This window comes from Microplitis demolitor, chromosome 10 (assembly GCF_026212275.2).
Source record: "Microplitis demolitor isolate Queensland-Clemson2020A chromosome 10, iyMicDemo2.1a, whole genome shotgun sequence".
NCBI lineage: Eukaryota > Metazoa > Arthropoda > Insecta > Hymenoptera > Braconidae > Microplitis > Microplitis demolitor.
The window spans coordinates 1,284,069-1,304,575 of NC_068554.1; the positions used below are offsets into that span (position 1 = coordinate 1,284,069).

General features: G+C 31.8%; 5 protein-coding genes and 1 non-coding gene across 7 annotated transcripts; 4 read left to right on the plus strand and 2 right to left on the minus strand.

Annotated features, from left to right (window-relative positions):
- Positions 1-3,980: 3,980 nt before the first annotated feature.
- Positions 3,981-6,192, plus strand: LOC103571745 (osiris 8-like protein). Of its 2 annotated transcripts, none has more exons than XM_008550019.2 (3): positions 3,981-4,124; positions 4,986-5,484; positions 5,735-6,190. In XM_008550019.2, the coding sequence occupies exons 2-3, from the start codon at positions 4,992-4,994 to the stop codon at positions 6,025-6,027; spliced, it is 786 nt and encodes a 261-aa protein (XP_008548241.1). In that variant the 5' UTR covers positions 3,981-4,124; positions 4,986-4,991; the 3' UTR covers positions 6,028-6,190. The 2 variants fall into 2 exon arrangements, with proteins under 2 accessions (XP_008548241.1, XP_008548242.1); XM_008550020.2 differs by lacking the exon at positions 3,981-4,124 and adding an exon at positions 4,804-4,851 and having other exon boundaries at positions 5,735-6,192.
- Positions 6,193-10,040: 3,848 nt separating this feature from the next.
- Positions 10,041-11,817, plus strand: LOC103571746 (osiris 9-like protein). Its single transcript, XM_008550021.3, has 3 exons — positions 10,041-10,393; positions 10,620-10,792; positions 10,869-11,817. Exons 1-3 carry the CDS (start codon positions 10,146-10,148, stop codon positions 11,177-11,179), a joined length of 732 nt encoding a protein of 243 aa, XP_008548243.1. The 5' UTR covers positions 10,041-10,145; the 3' UTR covers positions 11,180-11,817.
- Positions 11,818-12,823: 1,006 nt separating this feature from the next.
- LOC103571869 (uncharacterized) lies at positions 12,824-14,265 on the plus strand. The gene is made up of 2 exons (XM_008550192.1): positions 12,824-13,352; positions 13,733-14,265. Exons 1-2 carry the CDS (start codon positions 12,824-12,826, stop codon positions 14,182-14,184), a joined length of 981 nt encoding a protein of 326 aa, XP_008548414.1. The 3' UTR covers positions 14,185-14,265.
- Positions 14,266-16,574: 2,309 nt separating this feature from the next.
- Positions 16,575-17,605, plus strand: LOC103571747 (osiris 11-like protein-1). Its single transcript, XM_008550022.1, has 3 exons — positions 16,575-17,083; positions 17,154-17,222; positions 17,378-17,605. Exons 1-3 carry the CDS (start codon positions 16,735-16,737, stop codon positions 17,584-17,586), a joined length of 627 nt encoding a protein of 208 aa, XP_008548244.1. The 5' UTR covers positions 16,575-16,734; the 3' UTR covers positions 17,587-17,605.
- A 1,182-nt stretch (positions 17,606-18,787) lies between these two features.
- LOC103571870 (uncharacterized) lies at positions 18,788-20,022 on the minus strand. The gene is made up of 3 exons (XM_008550193.3): positions 19,638-20,022; positions 18,984-19,163; positions 18,788-18,918 (listed from the first exon to the last, which is right to left on the minus strand). Exons 1-3 carry the CDS (start codon positions 20,020-20,022, stop codon positions 18,794-18,796), a joined length of 690 nt encoding a protein of 229 aa, XP_008548415.3. The 3' UTR covers positions 18,788-18,793.
- Trnat-agu (transfer RNA threonine (anticodon AGU)) lies at positions 19,299-19,372 on the minus strand. The gene has a single exon. It is a non-coding gene; the product is annotated as a tRNA-Thr (tRNA).
- Positions 20,023-20,507: the final 485 nt, after the last annotated feature.

Genomic DNA, 20,507 nt, shown 5'->3' on the forward strand with positions numbered 1-20,507 from the left:
ATATATGGATATGTATATGTATATATATAATGAATGTCTGTTACGCACTATGAGGCCGCATGTTCTTTTAATGTGCTAAGTGACATACTTTTAAAATCCCATCGATATATCTTTCTCTTGATTATTTAGCTCATATATTACCCATCGTCATCACCACAATTTTTATATTAGTAATAATATTGATTTGTTGCTGAGCAATCTAACGGGCAGTAACTAATCTACCGGTCTGTCATTAAATAAAGTGTCAATTAAATATGATAATCCTGAGAAATGGATATTTTTGGCGATATTTGTCGTCGATTTGTTTCAGCTACGAGAGAGTTGTTTCATTTAATAAGTAATTGGCTTGTATGAGGCAAAAGCAACACTATCGTTCGATTCACACGAGTGATTATGTGTACTTGCTCGAGATCGGGATTGGAAGAAAAGAAAACGGGACATCGAATGGGAAAATATTTGTGGTGTCCATCGGCCTGAATGACCAAGCATAACTTATTCTATTGTGTTATAGATATGTCAACTTACTTATCAATTTATTTTAATATTCATTTATCAATTTTAATGCCGAGTCGCTCAAGGATGACCGGTCAGCTAAATTTCATCGAAAATTTTTATCACTAATTTTTTTTATGCTGATTAGAAACCGATGGCTAAGTTTTTTTTTCTAATGGCAATTAAATTTTTATTTTTCACTTTTTTTCTCTAATTATTTTTTTGATTGTTCATCAAAATTCTAAATTAATTTTTTTCAATGAAAAAAAATTTTTAATTAATATTATTAATTACTGCTGATTAATTTAATTATTATTGACATTTTATTGACTTATGCGTTCGGAAAAAAAACTGAAAAATTGAAAAATTTTGAAAAGTGTAGACTACATATTTTTTTTTTTTTTAATTAAATTTTTCATTAATAATTATAATTAAAGAAATTCCTAATTATCATGCAAGTGTAACAAAAAATATTTATCTGTCTATACTTAAGTATGAGAAAGAGAATGGATGGTATATATTTATCTTTATAATATGAACTATTTTCTTGTACATACATTATAATTAAAAGAGAGTAATTGATCTCATGCAAACTATCATTCACATTTTTTCCATTACTATTTTCCACTAATATAATTAGCATAAATTTGAGTTCTTTATTTCAATTAACAAAATTTTTTTTGCATCAGAATTTACTGATGAACCAATATTTTATTTATTTATGCATATAAATGTATATGGGTGTGAATACATGATTAATTAATTTTTTTATTTACTCTAATAATTACTAATTGTTTATTCTCAATGAATGTGGTAATTTATTTTAATAGATATTTATTATTAACGATAGAAATATGTAATAGATCATTGTCTTAAAAACCTAATAACACTATTATATTATATTACACTGAACAATACTTTTTATATTTATTTATCTAGGTATATAGTATGCAATTACTTTATTATGAATCAGTTTAATGGCTCATTTATTTTTTTTTTTTTTTTTTTTTTTTTTTTTTTTTTTTTACTACCGGAAGATAAATTTGAATTCACTAGATCGACATGTTGAATTTTCAGTTTTCAAATTTTGATGTCTGATCTATATTCAAATTACAGCAGCGAAATTCAAAATTATCAGTGTAAAAAAAAACAAAATTTCGAGTTTTAAACAAATTTTTAAATTTTGTAAAAAAAATTTTTTTTTTTATTTCAGATCCTATGAGATCTTTATGAGGCTCAGTAGATATAAAAAAATGAATAATAATAATTAAAAGTATTAATTACAAACTACTGATTAAGTACCAAAATCATTATAATTAAAAAAAATAATTAGTGTGTGATAAAAAAAATAAAAAACAAATGAATCTCAACATAAGATAAAACTGTTCACAGTAGGACGATCACCATGACCGAGACTTCGAACCGGAAGTAGAGTAGCTGCGTCTACTTTTATCTCGGATCCTCGCTTTCGCCGCCTGCGAAGATCATTTTCACGGCACGTACGTGAAATCGGTAACGCGATCAACTCTATACCACACCATATTCCATATACCATACCATACCATACCATACCATATACCATACTACACACCATTCCATTCCATACCTATATATATCACAGGTTTAAAAAGAGTCGCAAGACAACTGAAGCACGTAAGTTCCGGCCGAGATAGAATGTACAAATTGCCAAATGAATATCAGGCAACAAGTGGCTGAGAAAATAATTCGCAGTAACTCGCGAAAAAATTTTTAAATTAAAATATACTATCATTTATGCAGATATATATGTATATGTCCATTGAATGCTGTTGCTATTTCCAAGTCAATTAAAATAAACATCTATGTAACGTTTATTTAATCTTTTAATAAATCTTGACGCGTACATACTGCAGCACATATAGCAATTCAAAGTTTTCACTTGGTGTGACCCAGTTACTGATTCTTAGGCGAGCGCGACCATGAAAGAGAAGATTATATCAAGGTTGAATTTAATATATATATTTTTCCTCCATCTGTTCATCAAATTCGACAGCTTTTCGTTCTTCGAAAACCCATCATTTGCCAGCCTCGTAATTATTATTACTGTCATTAAAAGATCATTTGCTATTTTTTTACAGCAGGAAATTAATTTGGGCATCAATTTTTTGATAAATAATTCATTTCAATTATAACTTTTTTGGAAATGTCAAATTTATTCGTACAAAAATTTTCATATGTGAATTATTTTAAATTCAAAAGAGAATGCGCGCGCACGTGTTGAAAAATATATATCATTCTTAACCTATGACAATTTTAAAACCAACCAATGAAACTTTCATTTGGTATTTTTGAGTAGAATTCAATTTCAGTTGTTAAATTTTTTTTTCAAAATTAATTTTAGAAATTTTTTATTTTTGTACCCTGTAAAAATTCGGAGTCAAAAAAAAATTACTCTGCATACCAAGTAAATTCGGAGTTTTTTTTTTAGCAAATTTTGGACTGACCTGAATTTAATTCAAATCTACACTCACTCAAATTTGGAGTTTTAATATTAAAATAAACTCCCCGGAGTAAATTTGACTCCGAAGACATGAAAGTTTGCGTTCACTCCGAAAATTTTTCAGTGTAACAGAAAAAAAAAATTAAAGTCTCTTCTCTAATAAATTAAAAAAAAAATTTCAACCCATATATATTATTTTAAACAATTAAAATAAAAAATTAATTATCCAGCTTTGAGTTTACTGGCAGCATTAATTTTCTCTCGCCATAAACACACTTATCTGACAATACCCCATAATTTGTCACAGAAAATCTCCATAGCGCAGTACAATATTAGTCCATAAAAATAAAAATAATGTTTAAAGTCATATATGAATAATTACAATAATGATAATGATAAATAATGAGTACCAGGTCAAAGAAACTACTGAATGAAATGCAGTTTTTCATAATAAATCCGAGTTTAAACATTTGTTGGTGGCAGTAACGTCCGTTTTCTCGTCTCACTTAATAATAATGATAATCATCATCAGTATCATCGTCAGCGTCAGCCATACAAGTTAATTGTGTGTTAATAATACTAATTGCTGATGAGTGTCGGTGTGGATGGGACACGTACACAGCGATGGGTTTAAATCCACAACTGACCAATGAGGACTTAGATAATAAAAATAAAAAGCCGATTGGGTTTAAAAAGATAATTAAAACTGTTTATGTACAAAATAAAAGCGATCGTTTCACCTGGGTGGCTTAGTTTGCTGTCGTCATAATCGAAACTACCAACACAGATTTGTTTTTCTTGTTTATTCCCATACCATTCCCATGGATTATAAATTGGTACACAATCCCATTTTATCATAGCTCCTGTAACTCGAAGCCGTGAAAATAGCGTACCGAGGACGGGCAGTATGATATAAAGTGGGAGGCAAGTGGGGAAAATATCCCCGAGTACGGCAAGTCTGTGTACACCTGACCAGATATATAGAGCTAGGGCAGGGCTTCCGTTACGTACAGTCAACGTAGAGTGCTCGTTGAAGAAAACGCATCTCACATCATCATCATCACTATCATCGTCATTGTCATTCTCATCTCTAACGTCTAAGCGAGACTATTTTATCGGAATCTACGGATTTTGTTTATTAACTCATTTGAACGTACGTGGATTTTATTTTTTTTTTAATTAACAAATTTCAAATTTTTTTATTTTTGCAAATTAAAAGTGATTTTTATCGATATTTTGGATTTGTTTGTTCGAGTGAAATTACAAACCGGAAGTCGATTATTTAGATGTGATCTAATTTTTTTGAATTTGGAATTTTTTAAGGCTCCGAAATTTTTTTTAATTTAAATTTTGATTTTCATTTTTTTTTTGAAAAATAATTGATCTTTCTTCAGTTAGTAGATCATTTATATCACGAGATCTACTCATATTTGTGGAGATCTAGATCTAGGATTTTTTTAAATTGTCCGATATCGAAATTTTGTTTTTTATAATTTGAAATTTTTCACAAATTCAAAGAATTTTAATTGTAACTTGAAAAAAAATAATCTAGATCTATCGTAATCTATTTAGATCAAAGATCTAATTTTAGATTTTTTAGATCTTATATTTTTTTTTTTTCGCAAAATTTTGAAATTTGAATTTAAATGAAAAATTTTTTTTTTTTATAATAATTTACTTTTTTATCTTTAATCTGTAGATCACAAATTTCCCGCGCAAAAAATTCAAATTTAAAATAAAAATCTTAATTCTAACCCACTTGGCATTGGGTATTATAATTATTATTCCATTACTGACCCAGTCTTAAAAGACATAAACGCGTGGTCAGTTGATTTTTATCCGGTTGATCCATGTGTAGTTGAAGAGATCGTTGGCAACGGGTATAAATATAACGGCAAAGTTGATACTTAACCAACAAATATAGACTTTCGTATTGAATTAAAAATAGTTAATCCATTACGTGAAAGTTTTTTTTTATGCCAACTAATAAAATAATAACTTACATTATTTACAGATAAAAATGAGACATACGGCCCACCGTTACTGTTATTTTATTTTGGTGATCGCGGTTGCTGCCTCCGCGAGATCAACGGACACCAACTCCAAGAGCAACTCGATCGACGATCAGACGGGACGGTCGTCGGCCGCAAACGGCCTTCTTGGTGAATTGCGCTACGTTTACCAAATCTACAAAGAATGCTCGGGAGACGAGATGAGCTCTTGCTTGAAACTCAGACTTATCACTGCAATGGACCGCGTGTCACGAAGTGCGCAGCTCAATATCGCTGAGGGCGTCACGGTTGTAAGGGACGAAAACAGCCCGAGGGATAAAATTGAAGAAGCGCCAAAAACACCTCAGGAAATTGAGGCTTCGCTCCCACGTGCACTTGAAGACAAAGAGGATGCGCTCAATTCCATGATTTTTGATAAATTTGTTAGATTTTTCCAGAGTCATACTCTTAAACTAAAGCTCCCTAATGTTGAAGAATTGTCGAGGAGTCTCACCGAAGAAGGTTTGTTTACTAATGTTTTTTTTCTAATTATTTACTCCATTTTTCATAAATTTTTTTTTTATCAAAATTTTGAAAAATTTTTTGTTGAAATGAAATTTAAATTATAATTTTTTGTACAAAATTTTTGTCTACATTTTTAATTAATTAGTTAATTATTATTATAATTACACAAAATTTTGATTTTTGGTTTCCCCAAAATTTGGATAAAAAAAAATAAATTTGAATTAATGACATATTTATTTGATTAAAGGTCGTGGCAAAAAGAAGAAGGGCATGGGAGGTCTTTTGGCCATTCCTCTGTTGATCGGGGGTACTTTGGTCCCTCTCGCCCTCGGTGCCTTGGCTCTATTGGCCGGTAAGGCGTTGATCGTCAGTAAACTCGCACTGGTGCTGGCGTCAATTATCGGACTGAAGAAACTCGTTTCTAGCCACGAGGGCGGCCATGAAGTCGTCCAAGTTGGTCACGGTGGAAGCGGATGGGCAAGATCCTCCGCAGCTCAAGACCTCGCTTACTCGGCTTACAAACCGGGTTCCTCATCATAAAACTCACACTAACCGACACTAAAACTCATCCATGAGCAGCATCAACTCCCATTAGACACAATCCTGTTACTTTTTCTACTAAAAAACGGCGGGTTTTTTTAACCAAAAAAAATCCGCCCACGCACTGTGATTTTTTTTTTTTTATTTTTATTTTCTTACAATTTCATTTAGACTTTTTTTTTTTTTTACTCTGTTTCATTTCTCTCATTGTCATCGACAATATTCCCAGCACATCATATCAATTACAATCAACATATTAAATTACACATTATTTAAATTCATTAAAATAATAATTTATCACTCGCAGTATTTATTATTAAAAAATATGTATTTATAGAAAAAAGAAGACTAATAAATTAAATTATTTAATTATTATAATAATCATAATAAATTGTAATAAATTATTTAATTAAATATATATTTTGTTTATTAAAAATTATATTATTTTTTAAAAGCATATATTTTTTATTCGCTCATTTGTACTTTCACCTGTAATTTATAAAAAATATTATTTACCAGAAGTCAGTTTCCCTGCGAAATCAAACTCCGAATCAAAGCCCGATAGCTGACTAATGCGGTCAAGTTTAATTTTTTTTTTTTTCTTGTCATTGAACTTGTTGGGTAAAAAAAAAATCGAGCGCAATTAGAGCCTGACTGAATAGATATAAATTACGTTGTGGTATTTAAAATAAAGTACAAGTTTACTTTGCTTTTCACCCGGATATCAAAAGCCTTATTATATATATATATATGATGTAGATGCAGGCCACCGGAGCAGCATTTGTTGTGTGCGTTGCCTCTTTCCATCTTGATATCGGCTCGTCGATTAACGTCCGGTTACCGAGTCTTACCTACATATGGACTCACCACTCGTGTCCGTAGTCGGAGCCGTAGGTTTGTTGTGCGGTGAGTAGCCGACAATTGACATCTGACACACTCATTAATTAATTAATTAATAAATGGATTTAAATTTACGAAATAAATTATGAGCAATGATCGCAACTACGCAGGTTTATATATACTATACCTTTTATATATTTTACGCTTAGTACAAGTTTATTGGAATGTGTGAGTGTGCGTGTGACTTGGGCTCACGTACTAAGAAGTAAACCAGGCCGCACAACAGGCCAGCACCAGCATCCAACAAAACTTGACAGTCAATCGCTTTGCTGCTATAACTCAGTCTTTATATATATGTACATAAATATATATATGTATAGAGAATGTTGTAGTTGAATTTATATTACTATCAAAGATTCTAACACTCTCTAATAAAATTAAAAAATATATATGTGCATAAATATATATAAAGACTGGGTAAAAATGAGTAATGATATTTTTTAAATGTCTGGGGTTCAATAAAAAAAAATTAAGATAGAGACAGGGTAGGGGGAAAAATAGGCAGCTAAATTAAAATAGGGGGTGTGAATTTTTTTTTTTTAAGGTCAAAAGGGGAAGAATGGACAGGGATAATGAGCCAGACAAAATTTTTTAAAAAATATTTGAAAAGGCGGGAAATTTTTTTTTTTTAAATAATTTACTGTGGAAAATTTATTTGAAAATTTTTTTATAGGGACCATTTTTTGAAAATTCATATGAGCTACTTGTGAAAAAAAAAAAATGAGCTTTCCTTCAAATTATTTGGCTGGAAATTTTGTTAAAAATTTTTTTTTTGAAATTATACATAATTTGTTGTTAAATAAATATTAAACTAGTAATTTAAAAAATTGAATAAACCCGATTATAAAAAAAAAAAAATGTAATAAATATATAATATAAAAAAAAAATGTTAAGATGAAGTCTGGTTGGCTGGACGGGGGCCTTGACCTGACCTCGATCTTCCAACGACCAGCGAGTTCACTCTCGCCGCAGTCGGGGAGAGGAAAGTGTTCCATTATACTACCCGCTGTACCTGCTCACAAGATGCTCATCATCATTTTTTTTCATCATTTTTTAATTCACAACTCCAGTCCTCGCATCGAATTTCCCTTTAATTTTATACCTGCCCAAAACACATCAATGACAAAATAAAAAAAAAATTACTACTCATAAAATACTATTTACATAAATATCAATAAATATATATATATATATATATATATATTATATATGAATGAAATATTTTTTGCATCAGTCTTATATTAATATAAGGGAGAGTTCAGATCCTCCTTCACTTATTAAGAGAAAGTCGTAACATTTTTTTCTCACGTCCTCTTTAATTCTCAAATTTAAAAACTATTTTTGTCATTTAATATTTTTAGTTTTTTTCTAAATCGAATTTAAAAATTCATCAGTCAGGTGTTAATTAAAAGCAAACCCAATATTAAATAACTGTAAAACTTTTTTATTGATTAATCAAATAGCCGAAAAAATAAAAAATAATTTATTGAATAAATTTATTAGAATATATAATAATAATGATAATAATATTAAGCACGCCTCGCAGTCTCGAGAGTAAGGCATCAATTTAAAATCCAACTTGATCGCTCTTACTTTACTTTATTGTATATCTGGTTGACAGAGACAGGTCCCGGATGATTGGACCCAACCGGAGAAAGTTTGACTCTTATCTCCGCCATCATATTGGAGTATATATTACAATACATATATATATATATTATAAAAATTAAATTTTGTCTAACAAACAGGACGATGACAATAAGTGACACTTATTAGTAGATCGCTAACAAAATAGTTAAGATCCTCTGTCTCACTCTAGACAACAGAGATCGGTTCGGGGTCAATGGGAGGCGCGGCCGGGCGTCTTCTCCGCGGGTCTGGCGCGATCCCAACTTGCGACCGTGCATTCCGTAAAAACCGTTGCTCGTTCAAACTCCAAATACAAATTGATAACATTGTTTTCGGAAATTTAATTGTATGAAAAATTATTTTATTTATCGCAGGACAAGTCTCCGGGCCAACGAAACCCGAACTTGAGTGTGTTAATTATAAATATTAATCAGCGATTAAAAGTTTACTAAATGATACTTTTGAGGTCAATGTAAATAAAAACGTTAAAAAATTCATTATCTTATTTTAATTCCTAAAGTCCCAATTCTCACGTTTAAAAAATTTAAAGATAAACAATAATTTATTCATAGGAACGCCGGGTTCTCGTTGTCGCTGCTGCTGGTGCTGTGGCTGATGATGGTGTTATAGCCATCGGGCACACATGAGGCGACACAATTTTTATGCCCACGTATTTTTTTTTTCTTTCTTTCTTCTTCTTACTCTCTTAATTCTCGTCTTCATGGATTCTCCAAGTATGTACATCTCTAACTGTAAAATTTCACAATTTTTACCTAAAAATCATATATCTATCAGCTAATCACTCATTCAAAAAATTTTTAATTTTTACTCCAAAAAAATTTTTTTTTATTCATTAATTAAGTAGCTAATTAATTACTTATAATTAAATTTTTTTTTTAATTTGAGCTCAAAAAAATAAAAATAAAAATAAAAAAAAATAAAAAATGAAATATTTTTTTACAATGGGAGGAGCTTTGACGTCAGAGAAACGTATATATGAATGTATTAGTAAAAGGGCGGGTCATTGTAAGCATATATGTAGACATATATGTATGACGTATAGATAAATGATTCGATGACAGTTGAGATTCTCTAACAAATTTATTTTTTATTTTTTTTTCTCCGAACGTTTGTCGTTGATTGGTGAGGAGTAAAGAGTAAAGAGAAAAGTGGTAAGAGGTGAAGAGAGAAAAGAGGAAGACACTGGACTTACACATGTGTGCGTGTGTGTAAGTGTGTATGTGTGTGTGTGTGTGTGTTTGGTGGATGGGACAGGGGCAGTTACGATCGTACGGTGCTTATAGTCAATGCTCGTACAGTGGACCAACAAAAGTGGGGGCCATCAAAATTTCAAAAACGTACGCGGACCCCTTTCGCGTCGAGGATAAAAGGCAGCATCGTGATTCTTTCGGTCAGTGTCGATACGATCGGCGTAGTCGGTTCAACAAGCTGCGAATTATTTATTTTTTAAATATATAATAGTCAGTATTTATAAAAAAAAAAAAAAAAAAAAATCGTTACTCAAACAAAAAAAAAGTGAAGTTTTTACTCGTGATAATAATAAGTAATAAAAAATATAAATAACAAAAATGATTAAATACGTGGTTGTTATCGCATTGATCGGTTGCGTTTGGGCAGCGCCCGCAGCACAAGAATCCGGGACGAAATCGCTGCTGGAAGACGCATTTGACGTTTACGCCTCCTGCGCATCGGAAACAGATTTGTCGGTTTGCCTAAAATTGAAAGCGCTAAAAATCGTCGATCGGGCTGCGCGGGCCGCGGACATCAGTATTGTAGATGGGCTTAAAATCGTTCAGACCGACGAGGCTAAGAGAAGGTAAGTGGTTACTCATTATATACATCATCATGAAAGTGAACTGTGGAATTTTAATTATTAACATGTGCGCGCATTTCATTTATTACTTTCACTTGTTCAATTTTTTTACCACCGATTTATAGAACAGTGACCGTTACTTACTTAATTTTTTTTTATTTAATAAATTATTTTTGTTACGCAATAATATATGTGCACTTACATAATATATTAAATGTATGAATTACAGTCGTGCCGATAATGCAAGGTCGTTGAATGACATCGAGGCGAGTTTACCAACAGAAATCGAAGCACGTGAAGCTGCTGTTGATGAAGCATTAGTTGAGAGAGCTGGTAAATTTTTGTCAACTCACACTGTCGAGCTCAGTTTACCCGAAGAAGTTTCCCGGTCATTCGATGAAGGTATTTATAAATATATATAAATTGAGTAGATCATTAATCGATTGATTGATTAATTAATTAATTTTATTTTTTATAGCTCGTGGAAAAAAGAAGAAAATCGTCAAGTCATTGCTGCCGATCCTTCTGCTGCTGAAACTTAAAGCTGCAGCTTTGATCCCAATCGTTCTCGGTGCATTGGCACTGATCGCATTCAAAGCTCTGGTGATCGGTAAGATCGCTCTGATCATATCTGCAATTTTGGCTCTTCAGAAATTGTGGGGACAGAAAAATAGCCATCAGAGTTACGAAGTCGTTGCCCACCCCGGTCATCATGAAGAACATCACGGATGGGGAAGATCGGTACCCGCTGGAGAACTGGCTTACAATGCCTACAAGCCAACTAATTAATATATTTATTTATTTATTTATTTATCAAAACTAATTATTAACGGCCATTGACTAAGTTTACTATCGTACTAAATGACAAAACAATTAGACATTTTTTTTTTTACAAGAGAGAGAAGAGAGAGTGACCATTATGACGACACGAATTAGACTTTTTTTAGTTTTAAATAATTATTTAAATAACGCTCAAGACAGTACATCACTCGTACGGACACTACCTGGGATTACGCGATATTTTTTTTATTTATAATCTGAGCTGCCATTGATTGAGGGATTTTTTGGAGACTACGACTTCTGGATACTATTTTTTTATTTTGACTCGACTCACGGGACGAATGAGGACTGGACAAGAGACAGTGATTTTAATTGAGGACGAGATTGACATGCGCCCGGAATTATGTGCGGTTTCGCTTGGAGTCTTTTTAATAATTATTTATAAATTATCAGTTGTTTTAATTTTTTTTTTTTTATGTGTACTGGTCAGTTAACAGCAGACTCCTAGTCAGATTACCGTACAGACAGATCACCCCAATGACTAATTATTTATAAACGATTTTTGTTTTTCAAAAATAAAATCGATTCATTTTAATATGTAACTTATATATATTTGTTATTTATGAATAAATATAATTTTAATATAATTTATATTTTTTATTAAAATACCTTCATATTTATTGTAATTATCCTTCATTAATTTTAATTGTAAATTACAAAGTACAATTATTTTCATATTTTTAATATCCAAATTTTGAATTTTTTTTTTTTTGGAATAAACTTTTTTTTTTCAATTATATGTCTAATTTCTACAATTCTGCTTTTGATAATGACGTCACTACAATATTAATCTTCGATGAATTTCTTGCCTTCATATTTTTTCCTACCCCAAGAATTTTTTTTTTTTTTTTTTTTCAATTTATTATGGAAAAATTTTCTTGGGTCAAGTAAAAATTTTCCGTACCAAGAAGTCCTTTTTTTGAGTGTATATTCTTTGATTTCATATTTAAAAAATATATGACGATTTTTTTTAATTTTTCAAAGAAAAAAAAATTTTCCATGTCAATTTTTGAATTTTCAACAGAAATTAAAAATAATAACTTCCATAGTAGAAAATTTTTTCATCAAAAAATCAATTAGATATTTTTCAAGTCAATCCCCACCCTCTCCCCAAATAAAGTATGAAATTTAAATATCGATCGCTACCAAAAATCGGCAAGAGAATTTCTGAAAAAAGTTTGTTGGGTTCTTACATGAATTTGGACAATTTCACAAATAGAGCAATTTAGAATAAAAAATATTTAATCACTTGATTAGTATGATATCTAGTGAGACTAATCGAGACTTTTGTTAACAACAAAAAAATAATGAGCCACAGGAAATAATCTGTCTGTCAGGTGCATCCGGTGTATCCGCGATGAGAATTTTTCGGGGCATGCCGAACAATACATTCATTAAATTAAGTATACATATATGTGTATACAAATATACCCAGTTTACTTTCGCCGATGATAAAAGATCTGCCAAGTGAAACCGATTGTTCTCTGGTGGGTGAAATTTTGCTGCCGGTACGAAGCTATATATCCCCCTGGCACTTGCTCGAGGGTCGCTAGTACTCTACCGTTATTTGAACTTTTGTTTTCATGTCGCAAAATGATAAAACTCCGTGACGTAGTTCTCGTTATTTCATGGATTAGCATACCCACAGTGATAACAGTTATTTTGGAGCCCAAAGACAAAAATAATTCTGACAATATCCATTCAAGTTCAAACCACAACAATAATAATAACAATGACAATATGGACAGTAGTTTTTCTCGTGTGTTTTCGCAGTGCTTGGAAAAAAAAGTCCACACGACATTCGAGTGCTTCAATGAGGGCAGTTTGAGTGTCTTAAGATCTATGAATGATGAGGATCAATTGGATTTTGGTGATGTCCAATTAGACAGATGTGAGGGTGAAGCTAGAGATCTACTGGATCTTGATTATGACCCGAAGGATTTTGGAAATGTGGTAAAAGCTGCGGCTAGGATGATGGAGAGGAGAAATTTGAAATGGGACTTGGGTTATTTGTACCCAGGATTGATGATGAGAGTCGGACCGGCATTGAATGGCAATGGGATGCTAGAATTCGCTCTAGATGGAAGGGCCGCTGGGTATTCTAATAGACAACTTGGTCCAGGTAAATTTTGAATTATTAAATAAACATCCTAATTAAATTTTGTCCCTTCCAAATTTTGAGATGCGCAGAATCTGCTATGAATAGTCTAGAAAAATTTCAGCGAAAAAAAAAACTATCAGTTTAATTAAAAAAAAAAAATTAGGAGCCTCTAGAGGCAAAATTTTGAACCATGATCAGGAAGAACTCAGTCGATAAGATAACTGAGCGAAAAATGTCTTACCAAGTTCAAGGTCTAGTAGCTTCGGGATTTTACCATGAGGTGGCGTTAAAGTCAAGGCCATTGCCAATGAACTCATTGACCCCCACCACTGGCCCTGCTACCGTTACTATGATGAATATTATTATTATTACTAATAATTACTAATTTTTGTTTCTTTCAGGAAGGATGATAATGAGAAGTGTCGTACTGCCCTTTCTTTTAGGTCTGAAATTCAGTTTATCATCACTCATACCCTTGGTCTTTGGAATCTTGCTTGTCGTGACAAAGAAAGCCTTGTTGCTTACGAAAATAGCACTTATTATAAGCGGTCTACTTGGATGGAATGCATTTGTAAACTCACCAAACATCGGAGGACTTTCTCACGGTTCATCTTCTGGATTTCCTTATAATTACAATAATTTCAATGGGTTCCAACATCACTACGGTTATGATCACAATACCATTAACGACCACCATTACCCGTATCGTCCGTACCGAAATTTGGTCAAAGACGTCGGCGGATATAACCATCATGTTATAAAAGAAGTTGTCGAAGTTTATGACCCTGAAGCCGATACCCGGCATGACAGCACTCCTCGAAGCGGAAAAAATTTTCTGTGGTCAAGGGAATAGTTTAATTGAAAGACAATATTTTATTTTTATTTTTAAAAACAGCTGTTGATATTTGTTATGTTTTTTTTATGTATCAGATTAGATTAGTCGGGTAGATGAAAGTGGGAGAAATAAAGAGGCTAAGAGTACAAATAGTACAGTACGAATAGTTTTAATTAATTTTTACTTTACTTAGGAAATAATTAAAAAATATAATATGTAATTTGATATCAAAGCTACGGTTTGAAACCATGAGGGCCATCTTTAACTATGGAGTGAAAATTTCCTTGAATCTGTGTTGCTAATAATTATTTCGTTCCCGATATCTCTTGTGGACTAATTAATTCATATGAGTGAATGATGCGGTAATTGAAAAAGCTTATCAAGATTTAGATTTTATTTAATTTTAAAATCAAATTAAATTAATCTAGCATTTTTTGAATACCGATAAAAGGCTTCAAAAAATTATCGATGGGTTTGAATCCGCAGACAAGAAAGTTATTAAAGTTGTAGAGTAGTCTTATGAAATAAAGTAATTGAGTAAAAGTACTCGAAGCGCGCACTCTAATATTATTTATTGTATTTATGTCATGGTTTCCTTTACTCTGTAAAAAAGTGTTTAATATAGACACATTTTATTGTTTTTAGAATTTTTTCCTGGGTCGAAACTTTCCTTTAAAATTTTTTGCTCAATTTTCTAAAAATTAACCATAGTGGAAATTTTTTTTTGGAGCGAAAAATAAGATTATTTTTTCTACTCTATGACCCCTGTCTATAATTCAAATTTTTAGTGAAAAAAATTTTTTAACAGGTTATTTTTTTCTGTAAAAAAATATAATTGAATTTGTGGAGTTTTTTTATTAATAATTTCTAAAGAAATTGATTAAATTGAATTGAAGTTCCTTATTGATGTTTAGACATCAAAGCATAACGCTCCCATTTAAGAGCATCCAATAAAATAAACTTCCCATCTTAGTTACCGCAAATGATAGTCTTATAAAAGGAAATAAAACCATGCAATAGCAATTATCACAACAACAATCGAACCCTACGGACCGTTAATTAAATAATATAAAATAATTCAATTCAATTGGTCTAGTTTCCAGTTCCCAACTAAACCGAGCACCGCTAATTTGCGCCAGCGATTTATTTTAATCAATCTCAAATTACTTATCCGTTAATCTAAAAGTGAAAGACGTTCTAGATTACCTTTCGTCCGTAATTCTTCCAACGCCGTAGATTGTGCACAGAAAAATTCATCCTACATAAGCCAGATCACTGTCGATTTCAGCCTACATATCCTTCACCTTTATCCTTATTTCCCATTCCTTTCAAGTAAAACTAGATTACATATAACACATCCTGCTTTCGTTAAATCTTCTCCTTCCGCTCTATCTGCACCGAGCTCATACTCATTGTACCCATAATCTTTGAATTATCAATTAACAATAAACATTTACTCGGAATTACAACAACAACAACAACATCAACCACATCCGTAAACTTAAATATTCCATTACCTCAAGCAATTAACTCTACATAAAAAAATAAACATAAAAGTACAGTTTCCTTATATATACATATATATATGCCATAATTTAAACAATCGACTAAATCCTGCACTAAACTTAATACGCATGCGCAGGTTAGTAATATTTGTAACGGTTTCATACCAGAATAATTTTTGAATTTTGGAAAAATGGAATGTTGCATGGAATTTTTTGAAAGAAATGCAGTTGGATAATAATTATTACCCAATCAACGACAATTATGTTCCCCTGTCCATTTTTCAGGAAATTTGCATGTTGGTTGAAAATTGCTGGAAAAAAATAGGTTAGATAAAAAAATGCTCTGAATGATTGACTTTTCCAGATCTCAAAAATTGGGGAAATTGCGTTTTAATAAATATTGTGATTGCCCGCCTCAGTAATAATATAAATGTAGTAAAAATGATAGCATAGGAAGGCCTACACTTAGTTTCGGTCGAGTTGGCTATTATGTTTAACAAACTAAGCCCAGCATTTAAATTACAGAATACATAGCATTAGCTGAATTGTGGATTGCGCGAATGAGGCAGAGGCAGAGGAGTATATTGTAAGGAAGGCCTTCGGATCGTTTGGCATCCGGGTCAGATGGAGGGATCTACTTGTTCGTAAACCACTACGACATTGTTTTTGCAATTCAAAAGTGTAGCATTATTATATACATGGATTTTTTCTTAATACCCGGGGCGTTAAACAGCGCGTGTACATGCTGAGCAAAAAAGACGGGAGTAGGAATAAGAAAGAGCTGAAAAAACGAGCAGACTAGATTATGGGCAGGGCTTGTGCGAATCAGACGCTGCAAATCGCGTTTCTGGATAATCTAGACATCAGGGAAATGAACAGGCCGTTGTTTAAATGGACTGCTGGTGGGTACTGGTAGTGGTGGAAGTTTAATAGTCTCCCTAATATCTATACGAGTATAAAAGAGTCCTGTTACAGTGGTCGTATGCTTAGTTTACGCGAATACTTGATCTTCAGTATCAGGTATTGAGCTGCTTTTGTTTCCGCTGGTCGTTTTGGGAGCGAAATGAATTTGATAATCGGGCTCTGTTTGGCGTTTTTGGTGGCCGAGTGCCGAGGAGATTACGTTAAATTCTTTGAAAAATGTACCAAGGAAAAAAACACTTTCGACTGTTTGAAACGCCGGGCACTGGACGTTTTGGATCGCGCTGTCAAGGATGATACGGTTTATGTTGTTAACGATTATGTGTCTATTGCAAAAGATCCCGCAGTTATTCCTGATTCCGACGAAGAGCAAAGATCCGCGGGTGACAACAACAAGACAGTAAGTTTGGACGAAAAACTCGAAAGAAAGTTACATGATTATCTGGCTTCGAGGAGTATCAAGCTCACTATTCCTGGGGGAGTTATTGAAGGTATTTTTTATTTTTCATTTATGAGTGTAATCAATGATATTTATTTTTATAATTTAATCTATTTTTTAAGGACGTGGTAAGAAGAAAGAGAAAGGTGGATACGGTGGTGCTTTACTCATGGGAGGAATGGCAATGGCAGGTAATGAAATTATATTTTTTTTTTCAAATTTTTGAACAGGCAGAAAATGACAGACTCAAAAATTTTTTTACTTTTTTGAGTTTTTTACTTTTTGTGGACTTTTCCCTCTCTTATATTTACAGACAATAAATCATTATTTTTGAAAATTGTTTCAGGTGTAATGGCACAGTTGGCATATGCAAAAATAGCTTTTATCGCAGGTACAGCACTTTTGACAGCAAAAATAGCGTTGGTACTCAGCGCAATAATTGGACTTAAAAAATTAGTATCAAGTAGCGGTGGAGGTCACGAGGTCATTTACGCCACTGCTTCCGACCCTCATGGTGGATATGGCGGATGGTCAAGATCCCTCGGGTCATCGTAGATCAATTGAAAGACAATCACCAAAGCTCAATAAATCTCAACAATCAACGATAGTTATTAGTTACGTTTATTTTTAATTTTGTATTTATTTATTTATTTATTTATTATTTCTTGTTATGATCATCATTCATGATTTATAATTTGATAAATTAATAAAGCTGTTTACATTTACACTTGTCGTTAATTTAAGTCAGTGTTGACCTGCTGTGGAAAGAATCTGGTGATAGTCAAAGACGTCATTAGTTTTCTAAGAAATCAATTAGCTTTCAAAGACATTTTCTCTTTATTAGTGACGCATTTCTTTCATCTCTTACGTCTCATATGCTGTGAATGTCTTTCATATTCTATGTATTGAGTTTCTAGCCGATTATGTCTCTAGCCGCGGCGACAAAAAACTTTAGGTCTGAAGTAAAGGTCATGTCGAATTTATTATGACGAAAATGGATTTCTTTTGTAAGAAATATTGCGCTCGAAAGCGGCTTTCTTACATTATTGAAATAATTTTGATTTTGAAAAAAAAAGCAGGCGTACAAAAAATAATGATTAACATGTTTTATGGAAAAAATTCGATGCCACTAATTCCGAAAATTTATGAAATGCAACTGAAACACGAGTAATTGAAATATTCTTAATTTTTTTCTAATGTCTTTTACACAATCGCCTCAAATTATAAATCCTAAATGGTGAATTAGTCAATTTTTGGTATTATTCAAAAAAATTTTCTGTCCAAAAATTAAAGAAACAAAAATTGCAACCTCCATAAGAAATGAGATTTTTTCCAGAAAATTTCCGCTATTATTTGAAATTTTTTGAGCAATTTTGAAGATATTGGAACTCAACTAAAATATTTTTGAAATTTTGAACCAGAGCTTTTGAAAAATATTCCAATGATTTTACCCATTTCTTAACTCGCTTGAAGAATTTGCAAAATGTAATAAAAATGTGTAGAGATTTGGTTTTGAGCCGACAAAATTTGCAAAACCATGGAATGTTATGGTAAAATTTCGGGAAGTTGTGTTATGGGGCTAAAGCCAAAAAATAGATTTACATAAAAAATCTACTTAATAAAAATTAGAAATATTTTTTATTTATTTTGTTTTTAAATACAAATATTTTATAAATAAATAAATATGAAAATAAATATATAATGATTAATAATTTTTAATGGTACAATGAGTATGAAAAGATAATTATTTGGACATTTTTGATCATCTCCTTCTTCGGTGACCCTCAAAACCTCCGTGATGATCGTAATCGATGCTCGAACTGTGGGACTGAGAGTAGCTGTGCTGAGGGTGTTTTACTATCTCATAGGAAGTTTTGTCATGGTGTTCTGAAAATATAAACAGATAATAAAATTTAATTCAATTTTTAAATTAAAGATTAAAAATAAATTACCTAGTGATTTTTTGAGCGCGATCACTCCCGCTAGAACTAGAGCAATCTTAGCTAAAACGAAGGCTTTACCAGCGAGAACTGCAGTCGCGTGGACCATTACCCATAACATGGTTGCTTTCATTGCTGCTGCCGCCATCAAAATGTATCCTCCTTTGCCCTTCTTCTTTTTTTTACCTCGACCTGGAATTTTAATTTTTTTCTTACTTTACTAAATTAATTATTTCAAAAAATTTAAGATAAGTGGCAACAATTATTTCAATTTTTTTAAAAAAAGTAGTAACAATGATTGACAAAAAAAAAAATTTTTTCCATTTTAGGCTCCGGGGGGATTCGAACCCCCGATCTCCTGTTTACTAGACAGGCGCTTTAACCAACTAAGCCACGGCGCCATTTGCTCACCCGGAAGTTTTATCGTGATTTCTCCATTTTTCAAGATTCCTTATAATAGTTCACAATAAAAAAAAAAAAAAGCAAAACAATAATAAATAAATCGAATTAAATTTTTCAAATTATACAAAAAATTAATAAAAATTACTCTCAATAAAAAAAACCACGACTAAAATCACCGAAAATAATTTAACGATCTCACCAATTTAAATTATAAAAAATTAATAAACCAGTCACAGTCAATCCAATCGACCAATAAAATCTTACCTTCTTCTACAGCACTGTCATCACCATCATCATAAAATAAATCAGTTATACTCCAGGGTTTCTCTTTATCGATATTTTCCACTGGGCTATTCTTCTCATTACTAACATCGGAAATCGTATCATTTTTCGGTTTGACCTTAAATAACCGACACTCTGGTGAATCAGCACGAGTTCCTGTGCAATTAACTGTCACTGGATCAAAACTACTATTATTATCATCATCAGTATTAATATTTTTATTATTATTATTTATTTGATAACCAAGCGTACGATGCCGCCGATAAGCCGGTTCCCCATAACTAACAGCAGTAAATCCGATAATAACTAAAGCACAAACTCTAATGCCTTGTAGCATCATATTTGATAACACACAACTGACTGGCATGTTATCCATGAACGTATCATTTTTATAAAGAACGTAGAGAGTAATTAACTCCTGCCAACAAAGTTTGGAGATGAGAACTTCTCTTGTTACACCATACAGAGCGTGAATATGCATTTATGGATGCATTAAACACGTAATCACTGCTTCGTTGACCACTTACGGCGTTCATTTGTATATGAACATGATACACACCTACTCTATTTACAACATACGTAAATTTATGTGATAATATGTATCTAGTATGTTTGTTCCTTTGTACATTGTATTTATATATAATAATTATGTTATATGTTGGCATTATATTCTTCGGTGTAATAAATATATTACTTGTGATTATTATTATAATTATAATTGTTATTATTTTTTATTGGTGAATTTGTTAACAATTGTTATACTATTTTGAAATGGTACTCTTTGTTCTAGATAACGACTGGCCGTGTGAATCAACGAAACGTTTAAATGAATTATTAGGTGGATTACTAATC

Excerpts from the sequence above, each read along its gene's own strand:
- LOC103571870 (XM_008550193.3), bottom strand. The coding sequence starts at position 20,022 with ATGCCAGTCAGTTGTGTGTTATCAAATATGATGCTACAAGGCATTAGA. Across the intron at positions 19,164-19,637 it reads TGACAGTGCTGTAGAAGAAG|GTCGAGGTAAAAAAAAGAAG; the intron begins GTAAGATTTTAT and ends TTAAAATTCCAG. Across the intron at positions 18,919-18,983 it reads CGCGCTCAAAAAATCACTAG|AACACCATGACAAAACTTCC; the intron begins GTAATTTATTTT and ends TTATATTTTCAG.
- LOC103571869 (XM_008550192.1), top strand. The coding sequence starts at position 12,824 with ATGATAAAACTCCGTGACGTAGTTCTCGTTATTTCATGGATTAGCATA. Across the intron at positions 13,353-13,732 it reads TAATAGACAACTTGGTCCAG|GAAGGATGATAATGAGAAGT; the intron begins GTAAATTTTGAA and ends TGTTTCTTTCAG.
- LOC103571746 (XM_008550021.3), top strand. The coding sequence starts at position 10,146 with ATGATTAAATACGTGGTTGTTATCGCATTGATCGGTTGCGTTTGGGCA. Across the intron at positions 10,394-10,619 it reads ACCGACGAGGCTAAGAGAAG|TCGTGCCGATAATGCAAGGT; the intron begins GTAAGTGGTTAC and ends TATGAATTACAG. Across the intron at positions 10,793-10,868 it reads TTCCCGGTCATTCGATGAAG|CTCGTGGAAAAAAGAAGAAA; the intron begins GTATTTATAAAT and ends TATTTTTTATAG.
- LOC103571747 (XM_008550022.1), top strand. The coding sequence starts at position 16,735 with ATGAATTTGATAATCGGGCTCTGTTTGGCGTTTTTGGTGGCCGAGTGC. Across the intron at positions 17,084-17,153 it reads TCCTGGGGGAGTTATTGAAG|GACGTGGTAAGAAGAAAGAG; the intron begins GTATTTTTTATT and ends CTATTTTTTAAG. Across the intron at positions 17,223-17,377 it reads GGGAGGAATGGCAATGGCAG|GTGTAATGGCACAGTTGGCA; the intron begins GTAATGAAATTA and ends AAATTGTTTCAG.
- LOC103571745 (XM_008550019.2), top strand. The coding sequence starts at position 4,992 with ATGAGACATACGGCCCACCGTTACTGTTATTTTATTTTGGTGATCGCG. Across the intron at positions 5,485-5,734 it reads GAGGAGTCTCACCGAAGAAG|GTCGTGGCAAAAAGAAGAAG; the intron begins GTTTGTTTACTA and ends ATTTGATTAAAG.